Source organism: Perca flavescens, chromosome 22, assembly GCF_004354835.1.
Source record: "Perca flavescens isolate YP-PL-M2 chromosome 22, PFLA_1.0, whole genome shotgun sequence".
Taxonomy (NCBI): Eukaryota; Metazoa; Chordata; class Actinopteri; order Perciformes; family Percidae; genus Perca; species Perca flavescens.
The window spans coordinates 6760147-6782706 of record NC_041352.1 but is presented as its reverse complement, the minus strand read 5'-3'; the positions used below and the strand labels follow the sequence as shown (position 1 = coordinate 6782706).

Below are 22560 nucleotides of genomic sequence, written 5' to 3'. Positions count from 1 at the left end.
TCTGATCAAATTAGGCTAAAAAAAACAGCTTGCTGTTGGTTTGGAGGGGGTGGAAATCACAAAGAATTCCCATGTCTCCTTTAGGCGCTGCAATGATGTTGAACCTATGTTGGGCAGCATGCACTATATGTAAATGACAATCTGTAATCTCTGTTTCAGCTATACTTTTGGCAAGTTATTTGATTTTCAGTTAGCCATGTATTTTTCTTGTAATGAGCTGAGAAAAGGGCTGTTTCTTCACTCGTTTAAAAATATTAGATCCAAAAAAGGCAACATATTTCAAATCGCTCCAGCGATCAAGAAATTGGGAATGTATTATTCCTTTTTTTTTCTATTTACATTCAAAATGTAATAACAATGGCACTCTCTATTGTTGAATTTTTATTGTTTAAAAAGAAAGGTTCAGATAAAAGTGTTAAGAGATATTTCATGATGTGTGGAGCCATGCTTATAAAGCCTTTACAGCCACATCACTGCTGCCTGCCAACAACACCCAATTTCCCTGAAGGCATTTATATATAGGATTTAAATATTTATATATAGGATTTAAAAAAAACGCATCTTTATGTAACTACTTATGCATTTTTCATATTAAATGCATTTAGCCTGGAAAGCTTCTTGAGTGTTGAATCTGCTCGGTGACCACACAAGCCCACCACTGAAACAACACTAGCCGGAGAGCAGGGGTATTTCACAAGTGATTTCCTCCCCTTGGGGATCAATCAAGAATCAATCAATCATCAATCAATTGTGCAACTTTTGTGTTAATAGCAACCATAAAACTTACCTACCCTTTAGGTCCAAATACCGTGGTCGACGTGTCTTTATCACACTCAAAGACAAGTGATGTGCTTGACCCTGAGAGTATTGGCATGGTACAGCATCTCTGTCCTAATATGAAATACAACCATTACAGCATGACAGCATGAACACAAATAGACATAAATGGAGATAAATAAGCTGCCAGGTGAAGCGTGAATCTCTAGCCTCTTTTTCTCTGACTGGTGTATAAGCTACGATGAGAACACACAGGGTCATTATAGAGAGCAAGCAATTGCTCAGGCAAATCAGATTACACGGCGTAATTGTGAAAGGGGCCATCCGAAAGAGCCTCTCAAACTCGTAAGGAGGCTGTTCAATGAGGAGCACTGTGTGGGTTTTGCTCGTGCGCATGCAAGAGTTTGAGAGTGTCGTCACCACTGTCAGCAGTTCGCGTCGCTGAATTTTCTGTAAACACGTGCTCAATGAAGCCGGGGTCACACACACACACACACACACACACACACACACACACACACACACACACACACACACACACACACACACACACACACACACACACACACACACACGGCTACGTATATGCAAACAAAATCATACTATTTGTTCAGGTACAACCAAATAAAATGTAACAATGACCATCAAGGTGCCCTCCTATATAAGAGATGATCAAGCAAGACAAACATTTGAGTTTCATTAAACAGCTATCAAATCTTCCTAAACCACATGGGCTTCTTGCACATTTTCATATTTACTGTTCACAAAGTCCTCAAGATTATACCAGTTCTTTATATATAGCCGGGGTCAGGCATGATGACCTACAGTATGAAATGTCCTGTGTTCATTTGCTTGAATCAAGTAGTATTGCTCCACAGGATAGATACAGGAGTCTTCTGGCCGATGGAATGCCATTACTAGGGGTGGTACGATTCATGAAAAAACACCCGAACCTCGGTCCTCGGTTCTCGGTTCTCGGTTCGGAGCATGCGTGTACCGCACGGTTCGTCAGTACACTGTTAATGGTCACTAACCTCTTACTGCCGTAGTGCCCACTTTCGACACCTATGTTAAAACACTGGAAATGACGAGCGGGATGGGCGTGACAAACGCAACCCATGGCAGCTGATTGGACGATTGCGTCACAAGGGTCTGGCTGGTCCCTAATTTCAAAACAGACTGTCATGGCGGCTCGTTCAGAATACGATCTCATATTATACTAAAATAGTTCACCGAAACGTGTTTCTGAAAACATTTTAAGCAAGAAATAGGCCGTGCAGTTACTGAATCGGTCTTCATTTCAGATCGACAAAAGTCAGTTTAAAAGATTTTCGTCGATTTTCGAGTGGGGTGCCGCTGCAGGTCACGTCACCTGCAGAAATGTCCAGTGGGAGAGAGGCTGCCCAGAGCTGGAGGATGCGCCAGCGTCGTTTATAGTCTGGTGTGTGGGAACATTTTGGATTTCAGGTTACCTATGATGAAATAAAACAACATAGAACTGCCACTGTGTGCATGTTTTGTGCAACATGCATTCCATATGCTAATTTTAGCTATATGCTGAAGTATATTCTGGAGTGTTAAAGATTAAAAGACAAAATAACAAGAACCGTACAGAACCGAAAACCGTGACCCTAAAACCGTGATACGAACCGAACCGTGGGTTTTGTGAACCGTACCACCCCTAGCCATTACAGGTCCACAAGAGAAGTGATTTGGATGAGACCTGCCTCATCCCTGGCTTAAGTAACAGCCTCTGATTGGTCAACACACTCACCCCATTACACATTCTGGGAGTCAAAATGGCCGGAGTTAACAGTAAAACAATATCATTTCCTTTTCATACGAAAAGATAAATAAATAACCGTTGAGTTGTGGCTTTATCATTCTGGAACGATTGTGTCTTCAAAAAGGCACTGCCGTTCCAGGCTGGATTACAAAGCTTCTGGAAGGCCTACGATCACACGGGAGTCCTCTTTAGAAAGGCCCAGAGGTTAGCGGTCATGCGAAACAATCAGAATGACGATGGCTTGAAGCGATGCGGAGATATCGAACATTATGTAACTTGATTTATGACTTCATAATTATGGATTCATTGTACAAAGCCACTGTAGTTCCAGGCTGGATTACAAAGCTTCTGGAAAGCCTATGATCACACAGAATACCTTGTTGAAACGATGCATCGTGTGGTTTTAGGTCGTATATAAATGTATATTGTAGGCGTAGGAGTTCAAAACAACAATATAGGAAATGATTGTCCAAATAAAAGCTCAAGAGAGGGACGCACGTATATAAATATCTATGGACTGGAGACATATTAGATAGATCCTTTTATTAATCCTTTGCAGGAAATTACAGTGTCACAGCAGCTTCAAGACAGACATAACACCACACATTTACTCAAATATATCCATACCAATAAGTTAATATACAAAAATCTAAATGGACAGTTATTTTTGTGCATTATAGAGTAGTCGTATAGCAGCTAGTATGAAGGACATCCTATACCGCTCCGTCAGCGCTATTTTACACAAAGGCATGCTGAGATCAATAAATCAGATCAATCAACTTTCTTTTCCAACGTACGAAGTAATGATGTGTGGTTGGCAGCTATATCCGTGGCCCCGCAACATTCTGATTAACAGCAGATGGGTTATGGGCGGGGTGAAATAATACGTCATTAATGAGGAAAATATGAATTGCATTCTCTAAAATGTGAACCTAGCAGACAGCAGAGCAGCTGTCAGCAGACAGCTTCATTTTTGATCAGGCAAGGGCGTCCCCATTAAAGCACAGAGTGCCATGGTTAGCATAGAGACAGATTTAAGTCCCACCCCCCATCGGAGGGGAAAACAATTCATTGCGTACATGGCTTGTATTGAGTAAAGGTGAATCCTTGTCAATTCCGTCTGTGAGCAAACTATAGAAAAATGCCAAAAAGCTGCCGTGTGGTGGGATGCACTAACAACATTGATAAATAACGTGTGCAGCAAGCATTTTGTTTTAAGTCAAATATCCAAATGTCAGTTTTAGGCTAATTATTATTCTGTAAATTAAGCTAAAGCATTGTGACAGTATGCAAACCAGCAAATGTTTAGCATCTTTGTTTCGACAAATGCCTGAAACGATTGATTATCAAAACACTTTTCTACATTTTTCTTCTTAGCAACTCATCAATTAATCAACTTGTCGTTGCACATCTAAACCACTCTAAAAATTCCTTTATCAAGAATTCAATTTGAGCTATTTACTGTAGTGTCTCATGGTGGCCTAAATACTGGCTTTAACAAACTAATTCTGGATTATTTGTTTTGGTATGATAGAGGTCAAAAGTATACACTACTGTTCCAACTTTGAATAATGGTTGTATGAATGAGAGTGTGGCTCCAAGCCACTAGCCATCGGCTGGTTACCAGTTTCCAGGTATACCGCGGTTTGAAATGTCACGGTTTCAAAACCGCTTACATTTTCCGTCATACCGTTCCTGCGTTATGAGGTGTTTTTTATGAGTCGTCAAGGACAGAAAGTGCAGTTTAGAAATCCCTTTCCGTGCCAGTGTGTTTAAAAATAAAATGCATTGTGTTCAATGGAAAAAAAAGTTGTTGTTTTTTTTACCCAGGCATTTCAAAATAATACATTTTAAAGCTGTAATTGCAATACTGTGAAACCGTGATATTTTTGCTGAAGGTTATCATACCGTCAGAATCTTATACCGGCCCACGCCTACAAGCAACCAAACTTGAGTTTCCTTTGTAAGGTATCAGGGCTCACCTGGACAAGCTCGGAGCAGAACTGCTGCTTCTTCACATGGAATGATGCAAGTTTAGGTGGTTCCAGCATCTGATTAGGATGCCTCCATGTGAAGTAATTCCAGGCAGTCCAACTAAGAGGACACCTCTATACCTAAAACAAACGCCTCTGGTTCCCCAAAGATGAAGTAACTTGGGAGGATGTCTGGGCTACCTTGCCCACTACTACCGCAACACAGACCTAGAAAAGCAGCAGAGAATCGATGGATGGACTAATAGGTGTAAAATATCTATTTATGTGCAGCTGTATTCCATAAACGCTACCTGTATTTGGCTCCAAAAACAATCAAATCACGTTTGACCCATTCCATGCCTGCTCCATCAGTTACAAAGTTGCTGAGGCGGGTGCAGTTCAGAGCCCAAGGCTGTCCTGATTACTCACTCCAGGGAGCCCACTAAAGGGAGGAGTACAGTGAGGTTGACTGGCCTTTTTTTTACAGCACATCATTTAGACTGAGCAATATAACTTTGGGAGGAAACCTGCCATGCCAGAGAAAATGAGATAGGCATATAATGCCAAGTGGCATTTTGACCTGTTTTTGTGTGTGTGTATGTGTGTATGTGTGTGTGTGTGTGTGTGTGTGTGTGTCAATGATACACAATTACACACCTTATTAGAAATTAAATTGCACTTAAAGAAAACCATCTCAGAATTAGATTTGTTTTGGTGAATGAAAAAGCATATTTTATCTCCAACGATATGCGAATGTCTTGAAAGCCATACGCAGGTTCACTAAATCTAATGTTGTTGGGGAAACCCCTAAAACCTCCAGATGGACCCTGCAGACAATAGATCTCTACTGTACAGTAAAGCGTGACTGTGCTGGTGTTAATGAGCATTGAAATGTGTGGCTGCGTCATTTCCTATTCAACTCCCTGTAGGAAGTGAATGGACACCCCACCATAAACACTGGCCATCTCAATCACATCACCTCCCACTGGAACACAAATTCACACTCGCCCCTTCAGCATACTGTTCCAAACTTACACACCTTATCACACACACAGAAACATGGTGGAGATGATGTAAACTGTGGGGCTCAAAGGATCAGGGCTCATACCACCAAAGAACCAGTATCAGAGTTTTAAGTTAGTGTATAATATGGATGGAAGATAATAGTGAAACTAATACTAATTCCTTAGCAAAAGTAGCCCAACTTGGTACTCTTGCATCCCAGTTTGTAAACCACTGCCATATCTGATTTTCCAACATGCTGGAAGTCCAATTAAAAAAAAAGGAAGCCCACAGTATTGTAGTTATTGGTATAAGGGGGTGGGTGGATCCTTTGCACAGATGTTGCAAGCACTCATTAAGCCTATCTGTTAACAATAATAATAATTGGTGTGTGTTTGTTTCTTATAGTATTTAAATGTTATTCAGACACATCAGTGGAAAGGGGGTAACTGCATCTGCATCTTACCGTCTAAATTTTCTCTGTCGCTGATGTGCTGGAGGTTGCAGCCCGTGTCCTCCCGGCTCAGCTCCGGCTCCGGCCGGTAGGACTCGAGCCTGGAGTGGTTGCTCCTGCGATGTTTCGGGCTCGAGGACACGCAGCAGGACGTTGTATTCCCCATGTTGTAGGCAGGTTTTGGTTATAGTCCAAACCCCAAAACTGTATCTTCAGCCTTCTCCTGGCCGTGCTGTTAGCTTTACTACAAGAGAAAAAACGGGGCGGTAACGCGGATTGCCAGACCTGGTGCAAACTAAAAGCCCCGGTATCCGTTACACGCCCTTCCCCAGAGTCTAGCCTATACTACACTTAGCTAGCAAAACAAGTGCAGTCATTTAAAAGGATGATAAAACACCAAGGTAGCTAGGTTAGTACGTTTAGAAGAGTAGCCCAACGTCCCCTTCCAAACGTCCAGGCGAGGGCAGATAGCCTCTACCAGGCTTCGGTTTCACACTCGACTTGCAATTTCGGTCTGAGCGTCCGGTTATCTTCAATAACACATTTTGACACACTATAACTTTATGACGACATGAATGAATATGAGTATATGATTCTTTAGCTAGTCGGGGGAAGATATATTTTTGCTCTCAGCGCTACATGGTTGCCGATGTACTGTAGACTGCTGCTACATCCGCTGCAGTGGGGCTTTCAGGTGATCGTCGGAAAGTTGGATTTTCGACAATAATAAGTGTGGCTTCGCACTTTTAAATTGGTTTCCGTACAGCCTAGTGGTTTTTAACCCACGAAAGCACGAAATAAATCAATAATGATTACAATAAAAAAGAAACTACGAAACTAACCACGACTTTTGATGTAGGCTACTATTCCTGGACCTTGTTGGCATTGTTTGTCCTTTATATGTTTAACGATAGGCCTATTATATGCAAAGAACAACATACAGCTGGAGTGATCATTTATTAATTTTTTTACGTTAAATTACCCACTCTGTATTCCATTTCCTGCTGTTCGTTTTTCTGTATTCCCTTTACATGTATGCAGGAAGACATGACAATATTTCCAGGACAGCGCTGTGGCTGTGATGGAAAAGGTTCCGGATCATTTAGGTGGTAACCTTGCTACAACTATTATGTAAACGGCCGTTTATGACGGTCTCTTGGGGATACAATAAAGTAAGAAAAATATAGAAAAATACACTGTCATGGGTTCAGGTGAGTTCCTGAAGTCCATCAATCGTTTGTTTCAATCCACCAATATATCTACAGTTAGAATAATAATAATAGTAAGCAATTTGTCCATGTTTTAACAGGTGGGTGAACGCTACTACGTATATCCCTGGGTTATGACATGTTAGGAACCCAAACATGTACATCTGTAACTTCCTTCTTACCCATATTTGTCAGTGCCAGTTAATTATTTGATCTTAACAAATCCATGAGGGCGTTGTTTTGCCTGTGACAGACTGAATAGTTGCTCATATTAAACCTCTCTGCAGGATTAAGTGAGATTACTGGAGATTAATGTAAACAAAATGAGATCCTGAGGAATAGCCTAATCCTTTGAGATGTTTTACATGACTTGCAAGACAATATGTAGCCCACACAGTGTGATGCATCAGACTATCTCTGATGATGCTGATGAGATTGAAGAATGTATGAGAATTGATGGGATTTTTTTGTTGTTGCACGATTACGTTGCTAGACGTGATCAGACATGGTGCTGTAGTGCAGCCTGCTGGTACTGCAACTGCATTGCATTTAATGCGAGAATACATCCACATCACAGCCTACATCAGGTGTTTTGTGATCTGAAATGTGTTTTTGCACCTATCAAATGAGAGGTCACTTCTAACCCTCGTGTTTCATCTTAAAAAAAAATGAAGATACACAGCCATTTGCAAACCAAGATCACAGACTTAAGAATGTCTACGAGTGTCCAGCATTTTGAATAATTTTACATAGTACAAGCAAACCTATCTGTGTAATGATCAGTGTCCTCACAGGGTGGAAGCTGACTTGAGTGTTTTGTTATAGACTGGAGAAGTATAAGGTTTCACAGTAGGCCCATCTGCAATGCAAGTCTCATCAGTATTTGATTCTTTCCTCAGTTGTTTTGTTTTCATGATGTCTCCCTAATAAACTGGACACGGTGAGCGACAGAAATCACTGCAGGCAAACACAAAGCAGTGAAGATGTAGCACAAAAAAATAAATAATAACAGACATCTTTAATTGATGTGTTCCATGCAAAATTCAATTCAATTTTATTTATAGTGTTCCCATCATTTATTTATAGTGTCAAATCATAACCGAAGTTATCGCAGGATACTTTACAGTAGTTAAGTAGGTCTAGACCACACTCTGTAATTTACAGACACCCAACAACCCAAAATAAAAGAAAACCCAAATTCCATGACCCATTATCATAACTATTAATCGGTTATTCGCTATGTGCCTGGAGAAGCTACACACTTTTCCTTGTACTGCAACACATTCTTGAGTATATGAGAAGTTGAAGGTTTCCACTAAGTCAGCAAAGGTCGTCACTGAAAGCAGGGCCAATCTTTCCTTCCCCTTAGCTTCAACATTCCCGTGGATGTGATTTATGGAAAATGTGTTTAAATACTTAATCTACTTCCCCTTTCTTCCAGCATGCACTGGGCAATAAGAGTGTGGCTCTTCCACAGCATGTCTGTTATCTACAAAATGCAATAAAAGAGAAATTGCCTTGCTTTGTCAGTGACAGTCCTAGCAATGAAGTTGAGTCATAAGTTCTGAGCAGAGACCCAAGGTTGAGACTCACATGGCGATAAAAGCTTAATTAAACACTCATAATGGAACTATATTACAGTGTCCTGTATGTACCTCTTATATTTACTGTGTGGAAAAAGAAGAAAAAAAAACACAGAGACTGAGCAAGGAATTTATTAAAGCAAATACATACAAAAATGTAATTAAGGTGTGATCATAACAAGACACCACCTAAGGTGTTAACTTACGGAGGAGAAATAAAGCACCAACAGAGAAGATTGTTAAAAAGTTCTAATTCCAGCCATGTATACTGAGACAAAGCAAACAACTGTAGTTAAAACAGTAAGTTAATACAGTTCCACAAACGCGTGTATTTGTTGTCATAATTGTTTTTCCTTTTTATCTGTATAAACAATGCAAACTATGAAAAGTACAGGGTAAATCTTATTAACGCCACAGGTTAGAAGCAGATAAGTCCTCATACAGATGCACTACACATCCCGGTGGGTCTCTACATTGAATACAAAAGAGGATGGGTGATAAATGCAGTGATAGTATTCTTGCATCAGGATTTCTGAAGTGGTATAACATAAAACACAAACGTCGCTAAGTCCTGATGAGCCGATTCCCTTTGAGCATTTGGCTTCTGTCAGCATACAGCATGAACAAACCTCCATAGGAAAAAAAACAGACCACCACAAACACTATCAATTTATATATTTTAATACAGCCAAATGCCTTCAAACAGCCTTTTCAGCCAAATGATGAAAAGGATCATAAAGGAATGTAAAATGCAGTGCAGTTAAGGTGGTAACTGTGAAGGCCTTGGTGCCAGATATAGGCAGCTTGGCCTCAAGCACTGCAGCTCGGCTTTCAGCATCTCATTCTCTCTTTCCAGTAAGATGTTGTGAGTCTGCAGTTCGTCCATATGGTCCTTCTTTCTCTTCCTGTATTTTCTGGCACTATCCCTGTTCAAAGGGACATAAGCTCCTCGTAATACTCACTGATAATAAAAACCCTGACCTGAAACAAGATTCTTGTTTTTTGCTGGTGGTGGCGCTTTGGATAATCAGAGCCAGAAACATTGACATCATGGTGTAAACACATTTTACAGCAAGGACAATGAGTGTTTTGTGTGAGTGTGTGTGTGTATGATTGTGTGTGTGTGTGTGTGTGTGTGTGTCTGTATAAGCAAAACCAGAGTCCTCAAGACACCCCACAGAAGCAGAACAACACAGTCCACACAATCAAAGAAATCACTCGACTTTGTGTCGGTAGATGTCTTTTAAGGCTCTAAGCTCCTCAATCAAAGTCTTGTTTTGATTTTCGAGTAGAGCCACGCGATTTTCGAGGCATTTGACATATTCCTTCTTCTTTCGTCGACACTCCCGGGCGGCTTCCCTGGAAGCAACAATACCGTAGTTACTGTACAAAAAAAAAGGCCTGGACATCTTGGCTTTTCTCCCAGATTACAACACTCATTCTAGCCATGAATCAGTTTCACACCAAGGGGAAACAAGATAACTCAAAACACAAAGGCTACAAAAGGTGCTCTCAGATGAGGATGATTATGAACATGTTTGTGACATTAGATGCCATCGGGATAGGACTTCACATAATGGAGTCAACGAACAGAAGGAGGATAAAATCACCAACAGAAAAACAAACCCCAGAAAGTGCCGGTGGTGACACAGGGCTGTTTACAGCAAACACACAGTAAGCTCAAAGTTCTACAGGCAGCAAGCAAATAGCACGCTGAAAGCAGGAGGTAAGGAATTTTGCTCAGCAGCAAACCAGACTTATCCGCATTCAGTACAACTGACCTCCTTACAAACACAAGTTCTAATAGCTGGTCAGCCAACTCGCTCTCACTCCAAACATGCATTACGCAGCAGATCATTGGGAGTCAGACAACCTAGGAATTAGCAGCTAAACACCCTGGATGGAGGAGAATCATGCGGTGAAATGATGATAGGCTTGTGGATGTTATTATTACATGCACTTATTGTCATACATTGTCATTTACCAGGTGTTTGTGTATTACACAGTATTCACAGCAGAAAGGGCACTCCAAAGGTATACAGTGTAAGAAGGCAACTAACGGTTAGTTTCATTGTTGATTAATCTGTTTTTTCTATTTTCTCGATTAATCGATTTCTTGTTTGGTCTATAAATTGTAATGGTAAAAAATGTTGATCAGTGTTTCCCGAAACTCAAGATGACATCCTCAAATGTCTCAGTGATATTCAGCTTACTGCAACAAACTAGAAAATATTCACATTTACAAAGCTGAAATCTACAGAGCAACGAAGGTGACATAGAGGAAAAGAAAAACATGTACTGGGGACAAAAACTTTTGGGAGATCTCGAGTTTGTGACATGGAGGGGGAAAAAACAACATGTACTGGGGAGATCTCGACTTTCAAACTCGAGATGTTGAGTTTGAAAATTCAACAAACAATAATTTAGCTAGCTAGCTAGCTACTAAGGTTATCCTGCATCCATTGACATCAACAGTCAACGACAATGTTCATAACACTTCACATTGGCATGTATTGATTAGTAATGCTTATCAAAATAAACAATGGATGTATTTAGACAACCAAGGAGATGCAATCATTATGTCGTGCTACTAGCTAGCGCCGCTAGTTAGCTACTAAGCCACACACACACGCACACACACGCAGACACACGCAAGGTAAGTGGACCTGCAGCCTAATGTAGTGTGGTCACTCCATGCACATCCATCAGGGGCTCCAGTAGAGGAGTGCTAGCTAGCGGCGTTAGCTAGTAGCACGACATAATGATTACATCTCCTTGGTTGTCTAAATACAGCTTATTATTTTGATAAGCATTACTAATTAATACAATTAGCTAACGTGAAGTGTTATTATGAACATTGTCGCTGACTGTTGATGTCAATTACTGCAGGCTAACCTTAGTAGCTAGGCTTTCCTTATTGTTTTTCAAATTCAAGATTTCGAGTTTGAAAGTCGAGATCTCGAGTTTAGTGTTTGCACCCAGTACATGTTTTTTTTCTTTTCCTCCATGTCACCTCCAGGGCTCCGTACAAATCAAAGAACTTTTTTTCATTAAAATTGACTCTATCAAAATAGTTGGCGATTAATTTAATAGATGACAACTAATTGATTAATCTTTGCTGCTCTAATACGGTGAATGTTTCCAAAAGAGCCAGATTGATGTGTTAAGGTCGATACAGATATTAACATTTGAGAGTTCCAATAATTGATCTATTTTCATTCAGGAACTAAAAAACTATGACTATGTAATGGTAAGATTGTTCTTACACAAACAAGATATAAGAAGTTAATTGTTGAGCTTCAGAGGTGCTGGTACAGTAGGTGCATTCCCCACATTTCCAGTATTTATGCTAAGCTAATCGGCTGCTGGCTGTAGCTTCATACTTGGTATACAAACATGAGAGTGATATCAATCTTCTCATCTAGCTCTCCGCAAGAAAGCAAATAAGCACATTTCCCAAATTGCTGAACTATTGCTTTAAAATACCTCTAACCTATCTTTGGCATTCTATACTGCAATTTCATGTTCATCACAAGCCACCATATTCACTGATACTAATATATCTAATATAGATAATATCAGCTGATAATATCGGTATGGCAGATTTTTTTTGTCTGGGGTCTAATGTGCAAGCTGATGAGTGTGAATGGTCCTCTCTACCTGTTCTTCATCAAGCGAAGCTCCCTCTTTTGTAAACTGCCTTTTCCCGGTTTCAGGTCGCTAAGAGCGCTGGCCCCTGCCGACCCCATGGATGTATTGGCTCCCCCCTGTGGGAGGCTCGAGCTGGTGTTGAACAGCTGACAGGCTGTCATGTCACCTGAGGTTCCTGGGGGGAGACACAACACAACATGTCAGGCAATGGGATTGGGTGGCACCCATAGACTACTGTCAACGGTTGCACCAGCTATTTGTAAATCCATTACGAAGCTTGTGTGGAAAAGTCCTTCCAAAGTTCTAAGTAACTACTAACTAATTTTAAACAAGAGATTATTAGTCTCGCATTGCCAGACCTTCCTTCACAGCGCTGCAGAGGAGGGTCTGGCTAGTCCACGCAGCATTCCTAGATGGGAGAAAAACGTGCTCTGGTTTATTGGCATTTCTTTAAACCAATCACAACCATCTTCGCGGCGCTATGCGCCGGACGGAGCCACGGAGCCGCTGCAAAATAGCCTCGGGAAGGAACTTGTTTTGGTGGAACGTGTACGTTCAAAAGTTGTATAAGTCATGCAACAGAAAACTCAGATTGGACAGATTGGATAGTCTAGCTAGCTGTCTGGATTTACCCTGCAGAGATCTGAGGAGCAGTTAACCATAGTCCTCAGAAATCTACCGGAGTTTAAAATGCCAACACAAAGAAAGTGGAAGATGACGGCCAAAATGAGGGACATCTGGAGGAATTTCCGGCAGCACCGGAACAATCCTTGAAGTGAAACGTTGTCGATATAGACTAACAAGAGATTAAACTGGTTGGTATGAACTGGGTTGCACCAATAAAACTAAAACCCAAACAAGCAATTCACTATGTCACCAGGAAGTCACTATAGCATCACAAGCTGTAACATACATGCAAAAAACAAACAGTGTAAAAGTGTATTAAATATTGCTTTGTTTTGTTCATGCATATACGGAGAAATATGAGTTAGTAGTATTCATGCAGTTTAGAATAAGATATAGACATATCATGCTATTTTGTCATTTAGTCTAAGTTATAAGCACTTACATTATAACTACTTTAAGTTTAAATTTACGAAGATCCGCATTAGCTCCATGTCAGTAAGTCAGCGTTACAGGACAAATAAAACTAAGATACACAGCCTAAATAATCCTGTAACTGTTAAACTTTTCACATAACCAGAAGTTCTTATTGTCAGAGGTTCCGTTAGAATGTTTTAGAAAGTGCAAACCAACAATACTGTAAATGCACTGTAGTGGAAATAGATTTTCAAGATTTCAAAGGTTTTATTTATCACATGCTCATTCAATGTGTTCTGTAAAATATAAGGCTATGCTAAATAAATATATATAATTTCAGAGTATAAGTGACTGAATTCCACATTTATTCTCTCCTCTATCTCATAAAATGGGTGTGTGGCACTGAAAAATGGTGACAATCTTATTTTCTTCTTCTGTTCATTGTTTGCTCAGTGCCTGTAAAACTCAGTGCCCCTCATATCATGTAATGCGTTGATGATTAATTCTGTGATATTTTGTAATCACAAAAGGAACTGCATGTAATCACAGAGTGGCTGGTGACTGACGTCAATGTACATCTTATTCCCTGGTTCGCATTTACATGTTGCTGCTGGTGGCCTGTTCCAGGAAAAGCAGTGACGTCAGCAACTGCTGCTATGTGCTCTGAGTGGGCAGAGCTTTGAAGCATTTCACACAGAGAGAGAGAGAGAGAGAGAGAGAGAGAGAGAAAGAGGGAGAGAGAGAGAGGAAGCAGCAGTGGGGAGAGAGAGAGAAAAAGAACGAGAGCATGATGAAGAGACATCAACCCCTGTGAAAATGTTTCTTATACTGTAGGAATAAGCTTGTTGCTGCTGTAAACTAATATTTCAACTGTCCTTTGCTACTTTTTTAGAGGAGTCTACTTGGGATGCTATTTGAGGAAATTATTAAGCTTTCTAGTAGTTTAGGAAAAAAAAAACACAAAACATTTTTTTCAATTCCAATAATTTATACATAACATATTAACTGTAAATCTACAATCAACATTGCTTGTTGTCATTAATAATCACTGACTATAATTTGAGAGACTTAATAGTGAATATTTAAACTGAACAACAATGTAAAAAGACCTTTTTTTATTTTTAAACTTCTGTCAGTGGAAGAGATGATAGCAAACATACCTGTTTCTGTCTCATCCCCAGTTACAGCCATACTGTATCTAGTCCCAGCTTTTCCAAGAGAAACTGTTCTCTTTAGAGTCTTCCCTCTGACTGAAATGTTACCGCAGCCAACAGCGAGGCTATGTGTGCAATTTACAATTAGAGGCATTGACATCACCGTGACATCACTGGCCTCCTGATGTCAACAGTATGGTTTGCTCTCTCCCTGACACAGCGCTATGAGTCAGGGGCTCTGCTGTTTGTCTTTGGGGAGGAATTTTCTTTAGCTGGACTGGAGCACAACACTAAAAGCATGCAGCTTGTTGGGGACGGACAGTCAGCGGAGCCATGAATGATTTGGACTTTATTCACTCAAACTGTCTTCTAAGGTTAGAAGAACTTACATTTGGTAACATTGTGTGTGTTTTCATTGCTATAATCACAATGGGACATCTAAATAAAAGTCATTGTGAAAAAGAAATTGCTATAAGGCCAGGTTGCTCTTATAGCTACAATATTAGGTGCATGTACATGTATATGTACTGTAGACACTGTCACAGCAAAACACAATCTCTCAACTAATTCCTATCATACCCAAAGCTGCTACAGGAGCTGGCTCCCTCTGCAGGTAAACAGAGGAACTATTGAGGAAATATGACAACAGTATGTAAGACCATTTCTCAACCATTTGAGGAGAAAGTGAAACAGTAATGGAAGACGTCCTTTAATTGAGAAAAAGGAGCAATAGCACAATGTAAAATACTAATATTAATAGCAAAATGTAGTTAAAAAGTAAAAACGCTCAAATGGCCCCTGTACTAGGGGTTAGGGTAAGGGTTTGTTTGGTTTTTTTCCATGGCAACGCTGTATCGACACACGGACGCCAAGTATCAATCTTTTTATTATATATATATATATATATATATATATATATATATATATATATGGCCTCTGGTGACTCCCACCCCTACCCTGTGACTATTATATTCTAGTGTATGTTTAATTAATAATTATTATTACTGATGCATCAATAGGTAGTGAACAGTACGAGAGCAGCATGGGACTGGTGTAGTTGTTTGAGGGGGAGCTCATTTAAACTGCTTCACAGTATACACTGTTAGGTAGTTTAAGCTATAAAAATGCATAATACTTTAGAACCTCATCAAATGTTTTTTATGTCAAATCTGAATCTTTAAAGTAATACTATAGCTGCCATATAGCTGTAAATGTAGAGGAGTAAATTGTAGTGGAGTACAAGTATAAAGTTGCATAAAGTGAAAGTACTCTAGTAAGGTATAATTCCCTCCCACTTGTACTTACGTAGGCTACTTTAGTAAACATACTTAATTACATTCCACCACTGCAGTGCGATCAAATGAAATCTACTGAATAAAGAGGTATTGGTCTTTTTTAGTAGTCCTAAAGCATACAGGTTTTGACCAACTGAACCTGTTGGTTTAACATTTGGTCCAGTGTAGTTCAATTTCTTTTCTCTCTTTTATGCAATATAGTTTACATTTAAATGTATACATTGTTTTATATTTCATTGTATCCTTCTTTTATAAGCTGATTCTATTAATGTATGTTGCTGGCCTGCAACAAAGATCAATATGCAATTCCCATCCATAACAGAACAAACCTAGTCAGTAAAATCTCACCCTACCTTATGTTTCATATAAATATAATTGTATTGGTCATAGAATATATTGGGAGCATCCCTATCAGTTACTACCGTAAGGGGTTCCCTGGGAAATTTGTTACAGGAGGTGAACTGCAAAGCGAAGAATACGATGTGATCAATACATCAATTGTGATTTGTGTAATAGATGGTGTTAACAATGGCCTTGCTCATCAAATACGTGGCCCTTTTCTGTGTGATTTAGTGCCCTGTTTGTTTTCCCTGAAGGTTTATTTCTGTTCATTACAGTATAATAATGTGCTCTGACATTTACAGAGGTAATGCAGGAAACCCTGAGCAACTGTCACTGTGTTCTTGTTTTAGACCCACTTGTTTGCTACCCATCCTAACTATTTAGTACCGGGAGGTTTGGAAATCAGGAGGCACCTGGCAATGCTGGCATGTCATTCTTCTGTGGGCCATCCAATGTCTTCTTGTCGTACTTAAGGGTTCTTGGTAGAAGCTGTGGCGTTTGTGTGCAGCTCATGGCCGAAGAGGGCAGGTTCTGTGTCCCACCAGGTGGGAACCTAACGGGACCTCCTTGAGAAAATCCGACTGCAGGTCAAAAGGTAAAGTTACAAAGTAAATAATAATAAATCAGGCTTTTTTTTATTTTTTATAACACAACCTGGTTGTGATTATGGCAACAATAACATTTGTTCTCTCTTGGCTAACTTTGGATTCATATGACATTATTAATGTATTGTAAGCTACAGCTTTGGCACCGTTGCCTTGGTTATGGGCAAAGGCAGCAGTATCCTCTCTCTGAAAAGGCTTGTCTTATGGTGGGGAAGACGCTGGAGCACTCAAGAAACCCCATGCAGAGGACCAAGGCAAATATTCAAACCCTGGATTAGGGCTGAACGATTCATCTTTTTCAAACCAAAATCCCAATTTGAAAGAATGCGATTAGCTAATGGTGAAGACCGTGATTAATTGAATGTGAATATTTAGTTGAATATTTGGTTCAACATTTTTTTATTGCTCTTTTTATTATGATATGTAGTGTTTTTTTTCACTAGAGAAAGGCTGGAATAATGTTACATATCAGATTGTTCACAGAAATGTCCTATTTTCAGTGGATTTTCATTTACTTTGTATTAGGCCTGCACAATCGTTATAAAATTGCAATCTCGATTCACTTGTTCGCGATTAAATTTTTAAATGACTTCGATTTATTTATTTTTCTCCTTCAATTAATTTATTGAAAGCATTTGACATTGACATGTTTTAATTATGTTAAGACATGTTCAAGGAGTTCAGATAGAGCCGGTATCAGGGCCATATTTAGTTCAATTTGTTACATGTCACTATTTTTGGTAGCCTACTGTACTTAAATGGCCAGTATTTACTTTATATTTACGTTATTCACTGAAGCCTCTATGTCAGGGGTCGGCAACCTTAGGCACGCGTGCCACCATGGGCACGTGGGACCTTAACCAATGGCACGCTGGCAATATGTGTGCAAAAGAGTTATTGATATGTTGAAATCATGGTTGAAATGCGACCTGTTATTTACGGTAGTTTGATTGACTCATATCTCTGACTGGGAACAATACAAAGAGGATAACCAACGGCCGATGGTGCAGATGAACTAACGCTAGTCTTGTTACTGTAAGTAGGCTACATTAAAACCTACGTGAGTAAAAAAGTCAATACTTATCAGTGCACTCACCTGTGTGGACCGGCATAAACATGTAGAAAGATATTTCAATCTTCTCTGTCTGCTCAGTATAATCTTGTCCGCTGCACTGTTTTACGCAAACACAGCTCTACTCTGCAAATAGCAAATTTGTACAAAAAAAGCTAAAGCAAAAGCTGTCGGTTTGTAGTCTGTTTATCTTAGTTTGCAGGGAATCTTAATATTTGGACAAATTCTTATAAACTTAAGCTGGCTGAAGAAACCATCCTCTCCGCTGGAGCGGTAAATATGGAGGCATTATAAGACCAAAACAAATACATGTGGCTATTTAATATGAACGTGAATGACGCAATCATTATGTTCATGTTCTTCATTCTTGATAATTATGCTGGTTGTGTTATTATTATTTTGTCACAGCATCATTTCATTGAAAATGAGGCATACAGGACCTGCTTATCAGTCCATTCATCATTAAAGCTGGGCTCAACTTTTGCTTCAGGCTCTTTGACAGTGATATTTTTGTCAGCCCAATTTCCACCAATCAGGACGCTGCATACTAAAACCATGTTTCCATAATCATAATAATAATATACAATAATAACAATTACAAGGTCCTGATTATGAGAAATACGTAAATGTTATCAAATGTTGCTATGGAATAAAATTACAGATTCCCTGGATATTACATTTTGATGTGATGTCATAATTAAACTTAATGTTGACATGGCACACTAATAAACAAGAAATTTCGAAAAGGGCACTTCATATCAAAAAGGTTGCCAACCCCTGCTCTATTTTAACAGGCTTGGGGTGATGCGCAATGTGCTATAGGTGCCAAAAAGGAATCTATGTTTGGTACTGCCAATTTGTTTTGTTTTGTCATGGTTCATGTGTGCAATAAACATTACACTTTATGAGAAGAAAAATTGTGGCAGAGAATCATGATCTCAATTCTAAGCTAAAAAATTTGGATTCATATTTTTCCCCGAATTGTGCAGGCCTACTTTGTGTTACTTTATTTAACATTATGGTAGAAGGTTGCAATATATATATGCTGCTATTGAACTAAGGCATATCAGAAGTTTTGGTTTACAGGAAAGTACTGATATTTTTTACCTGAATTGGTTGTTTTTTTTAGCTTTTGTGATAAATGTTTTGTGTTTGACTGTTCAATGGTCCATGCTTATTAAAAGAAAACCACTTATTGCTGGCAATTCATATATATGTGTTCATCCTTGCATTAGAATATAGAGCAGTTTTGATAGTGTTTCATGTTATAATGGTCTTTGAAATGATCTGTTTCCCAATAAATATTGACCATTAGCTATACTTTAAAAAATAAATCGCAAATTGAATCGTAATCGCGAAAAGACTTTAAAAAATTAACAATAATGTGGAGGTCCCCTTGCATTGACTCTGAGGACCACCTAGGGGTCCTGGACCCCCTGTTGAAGATCCCTGCTCTAACCATTGAGCACCATGCTGCAACTGTATTTGTTGTAACCCTTCTATAATATACACAAGTCTGGTTATCAAGTCTTACCTGACAGTGGGGGCATACAATAGTTTTCCTCGCGGTAATATTGAAGGGTGCCTGATCGAAGCTGTGGTGTTTGTGTGCTGGTCATGGTCATAGACAGGTTCTGTGTCGTCTCAGCCACGGGCCTGACAGGAGCTCCTTGAAAAACCCCATCTGGGAGGGCAAAATGGTAAAAAGGCTAACTAAATAATCACTCCTTTATTTAGTGGTATGTCCATTACACAGTAACCCTGTTTTTATGTCAATTTGGGACTACTTTTCTGATGCATGTTGTCTGTTTTTGGCATTTGCTGTTATCATTTTGAAAAGCTGTTGCAGCTATAGCAATTGTAGCACTTTTAGTACAGTGTTTCCCCCCCCCATCCCTTAAGAAAATGTTTTCCAATTTAAAAATAGAAGAAGCAGTTTGACATCAATTTGGAGCATTTTTAATCACCATATCTGTGTCTAAAACATTGGAAAAGTTAAAGCAGATAATAAATAAATAACACTCAAAGGCTTAAAGTTAAAGAAGTCCGCTGGGGACCAACTACAATAGTTAGATCTGAGGAAAGTCTTTTAGTTATTTTGGTGCGCACATCAATTTCATTCAGCTTAGATGCTGCCCGAAATGGCTCGGGTGCTGCACCTAAAAATAACGATAGGGTAAACCCTGTAGTGTAGTGTGCAGTGGTAGTAACAGGATACATTGTGGTGGTAAATGTGCTTTTAGACATGCTTACAGTACTGGTTCTGGAGGCTGGTCTGCTGGTAAACAGGTCTTTGAATGCAGGGTACAGGTCTTTGAATTCTGCAGGGCACAGATGCACCTGGCTGATATGTCTCTTCTGTCTTCATCTGGTTCATTCTGACAGGCCCTGACTGAGGCTGCTGATCACTCTGATTTCTCCTTGGGGATTAGATTAGATTCCATGTGTACCAAAACAGTGGAAATGTAGGCTATCTGAAAGTTATCTTATATACTATCATCTGTATCTTAATGTTAGGTACAGTTCCCAAAAGTTCCCAAAGTCAAAGCCCAACCTTGGCTTAACAGTGAGACTCAGGAAATGGAAAAAAAGATAAACTGCAAGTGTCCTATGAGATACTGAGAGATCACCAGGTATCCTACCAACACCTCTAAAGCAAAGCATTTTTCTGATATCATAGCTAAAAAAGCACAAAATGAGGTTTAGTGCAATAAATACTGCACTAAATCATGCTATTACACTCCCTGATGCTACGTTTGAAATCACAGAACCATTTTTGAGCTTTTTTATCAACAAGGTTGACACTATCAGATCTTGTATTTCACCTACTGATCATGACCCTTCTAATCTATCTATCCTATGCCCTGCTTCTCTGAAGTGTTTTGTGCCTGTGGCCCTGTCAGCATTGATGGACATTGTTTCACACATGAAACCTACCTCTTCATCTTCAGATGTTGTCCCCTCTCGTCTTTTGAAAGAGGTATTTGATACTATTGGTCTGTAATAAATAGCTCTCTTATGAATGGCACAGTCCCATCTAGCTTGAAACATGCCGTGGTTCAGCCTCTAATTAAAAAACCCAACCTTGATTGTAATCGGGCCTTCTCCGTTGTGGCCCCGAGACTCTGGAACAAACTTCCCATTCATATTAGGTCCTCCTCTACTGCCGAGATTTTTAAGTCTAGTCGTAAAAGTTTTTTTATTTGATTTAGTTTAGGGACATTTGTATAGAAGTTTGTTGTTTGTATGACGTTCATTGTGTCTATATTTTTACTGTTTTCCTTAAATTATAACATAATATAATATAACTGTACAGCACTTTGTTCAGCCTAGGTTGGTTTTAAATGTGCTCTATAAATACACTGACTTGACTTACAATTAGACAATTAAATGAGAGTTGCAACACGGCTGCCACTATCTGCTTAGCACATCTTAACCATTATCTATACCAGTATCTCTAAAATGTAAATTAAACCAATCACTGAGGCATAATGACTCAACCAGTTCCGGGAGTTTCGAAAGCACTTCTGTATTTCTTCTTAGTAATTTCTCTGCCTTGAATTATTGAGTAAAGCAGGGGTGGGGGGAGGTTAGTTTGCAATCAGCCACCAGTGCTGCTTAATAAGAATACAATTTCTCAGTAAGAAAAAAAAGGTGTCATATTAATCTACTGATTTTTGGGGAAACATTGCAAATTTTGTGGACTAACAATGGCACTGGAGGGCTCCCTCTGCCGATTAAGGCAACTAACGTTAGCTAATGAGAATTTTCTCTTGTAGGTTAAAAGTTTGACAAAACTATTAACTATCAACCACTTGCTAACCAATCTAAATATTGCTATCAAATATTTTTGCTCATGCCGTGTCTAAGGATGCTCTATGTTACGTTACGGACGTTACATACTTAGCTAGCTAGCTAGTGACTAGCTAACTAGCTAACGTTAATTTCCCTAACGCTAGCGTTAAATTACAATTGTTAACAAACAGTTGACTTATTTCTACCGGCATACTCACATTGATGCTGTACCTGTTGTGTTTAACCTAGCTAGTGAGCTTGAACGACGTTCAGAACAAAACGTAGCTTCAGTTAATATTAGACTGATAAATTGCTGATAATTTGTGTTTGTTTTTAGCGTTATTTTAAATCATAGCTACAACACCTAGGAACGTTGGACAGTATTTTTCTAGACGATTCTGATTGGTTGATTTTTCTTCTATTCCTGCAGTAGTAAGATAAAATATCACATGCAGCCACTTGTGATATTTTTAGGCTCTTATAATTTAAAAATCGCATTCACCACACAGGCCAATATTTGTAAACGACTTTTATTATTTAGTTGGTATTTCTCATCCACAACTGTCATGTTTATGTCAATGTATTATCTAAAATATATCTTAGGATACAGAAAACAGCTTCTTGGTGAATTGCTGTAGTTAGATATATACGAAGTGTATAACTTACACTGATGTAAAAATGTTTACCCTCTCTATTTGGAACAGAGGTTAAAATGCATTATAACCTACACAATTACTGTGGTTTTTGTAATAACGTTACTCAATTCCTAAGAGGTTTCCGTAGTTTTAGGCGATACCATAGGATATATAGGATCATGTGGAT

General features: G+C 39.2%; 2 protein-coding genes across 10 annotated transcripts in view; both read right to left on the bottom strand.

Annotated features, from left to right (window-relative positions):
- Nucleotides 1-7054, bottom strand: part of ccny (cyclin Y) — a 46996-nt gene extending 39942 nt beyond the window's left edge. For 2 of the 3 annotated variants that reach the window (XM_028569811.1, XM_028569813.1), the window contains exon 1: nucleotides 6005-6681. In XM_028569811.1, coding sequence (XP_028425612.1) covers nucleotides 6005-6158 — 154 coding nt within the window. In that variant the 5' untranslated portion in view covers nucleotides 6159-6681. Of the gene's footprint in view, nucleotides 1-6004; nucleotides 6682-6978 lie in introns of those variants that run through there. The other variant, XM_028569812.1, reaches the window with a different exon arrangement.
- A 1845-nt stretch (nucleotides 7055-8899) lies between these two features.
- Nucleotides 8900-22158, bottom strand: LOC114549567 (cAMP-responsive element modulator). 7 transcript variants are annotated; one of them, XM_028569932.1, is made up of 8 exons: nucleotides 21957-22158; nucleotides 21028-21124; nucleotides 20881-20941; nucleotides 20197-20264; nucleotides 19478-19627; nucleotides 16680-16847; nucleotides 12444-12609; nucleotides 8900-9709 (listed from the first exon to the last, which is right to left on the bottom strand). In XM_028569932.1, the coding sequence occupies exons 3-8, from the start codon at nucleotides 20886-20888 to the stop codon at nucleotides 9544-9546; spliced, it is 726 nt and encodes a 241-aa protein (XP_028425733.1). In that variant the 5' UTR covers nucleotides 20889-20941; nucleotides 21028-21124; nucleotides 21957-22158; the 3' UTR covers nucleotides 8900-9543. The 7 variants fall into 7 exon arrangements, with proteins under 7 accessions (XP_028425733.1, XP_028425727.1, XP_028425729.1 ...); XM_028569926.1 differs by having other exon boundaries at nucleotides 20197-20363; nucleotides 21957-22157; XM_028569928.1 differs by having other exon boundaries at nucleotides 20197-20360; nucleotides 21957-22157.
- Nucleotides 22159-22560: the final 402 nt, after the last annotated feature.

Excerpts from the sequence above, each read along its gene's own strand:
- LOC114549567 (XM_028569926.1), bottom strand. Across the intron at positions 19,628-20,196 it reads CAGCCTCCAGAACCAGTACT|ATGGGGTTTTTCAAGGAGCT; the intron begins GTAAGCATGTCT and ends TTGCCCTCCCAG. Across the intron at positions 9,710-12,443 it reads CTTCGCTTGATGAAGAACAG|GGATAGTGCCAGAAAATACA; the intron begins GTAGAGAGGACC and ends CCCTTTGAACAG.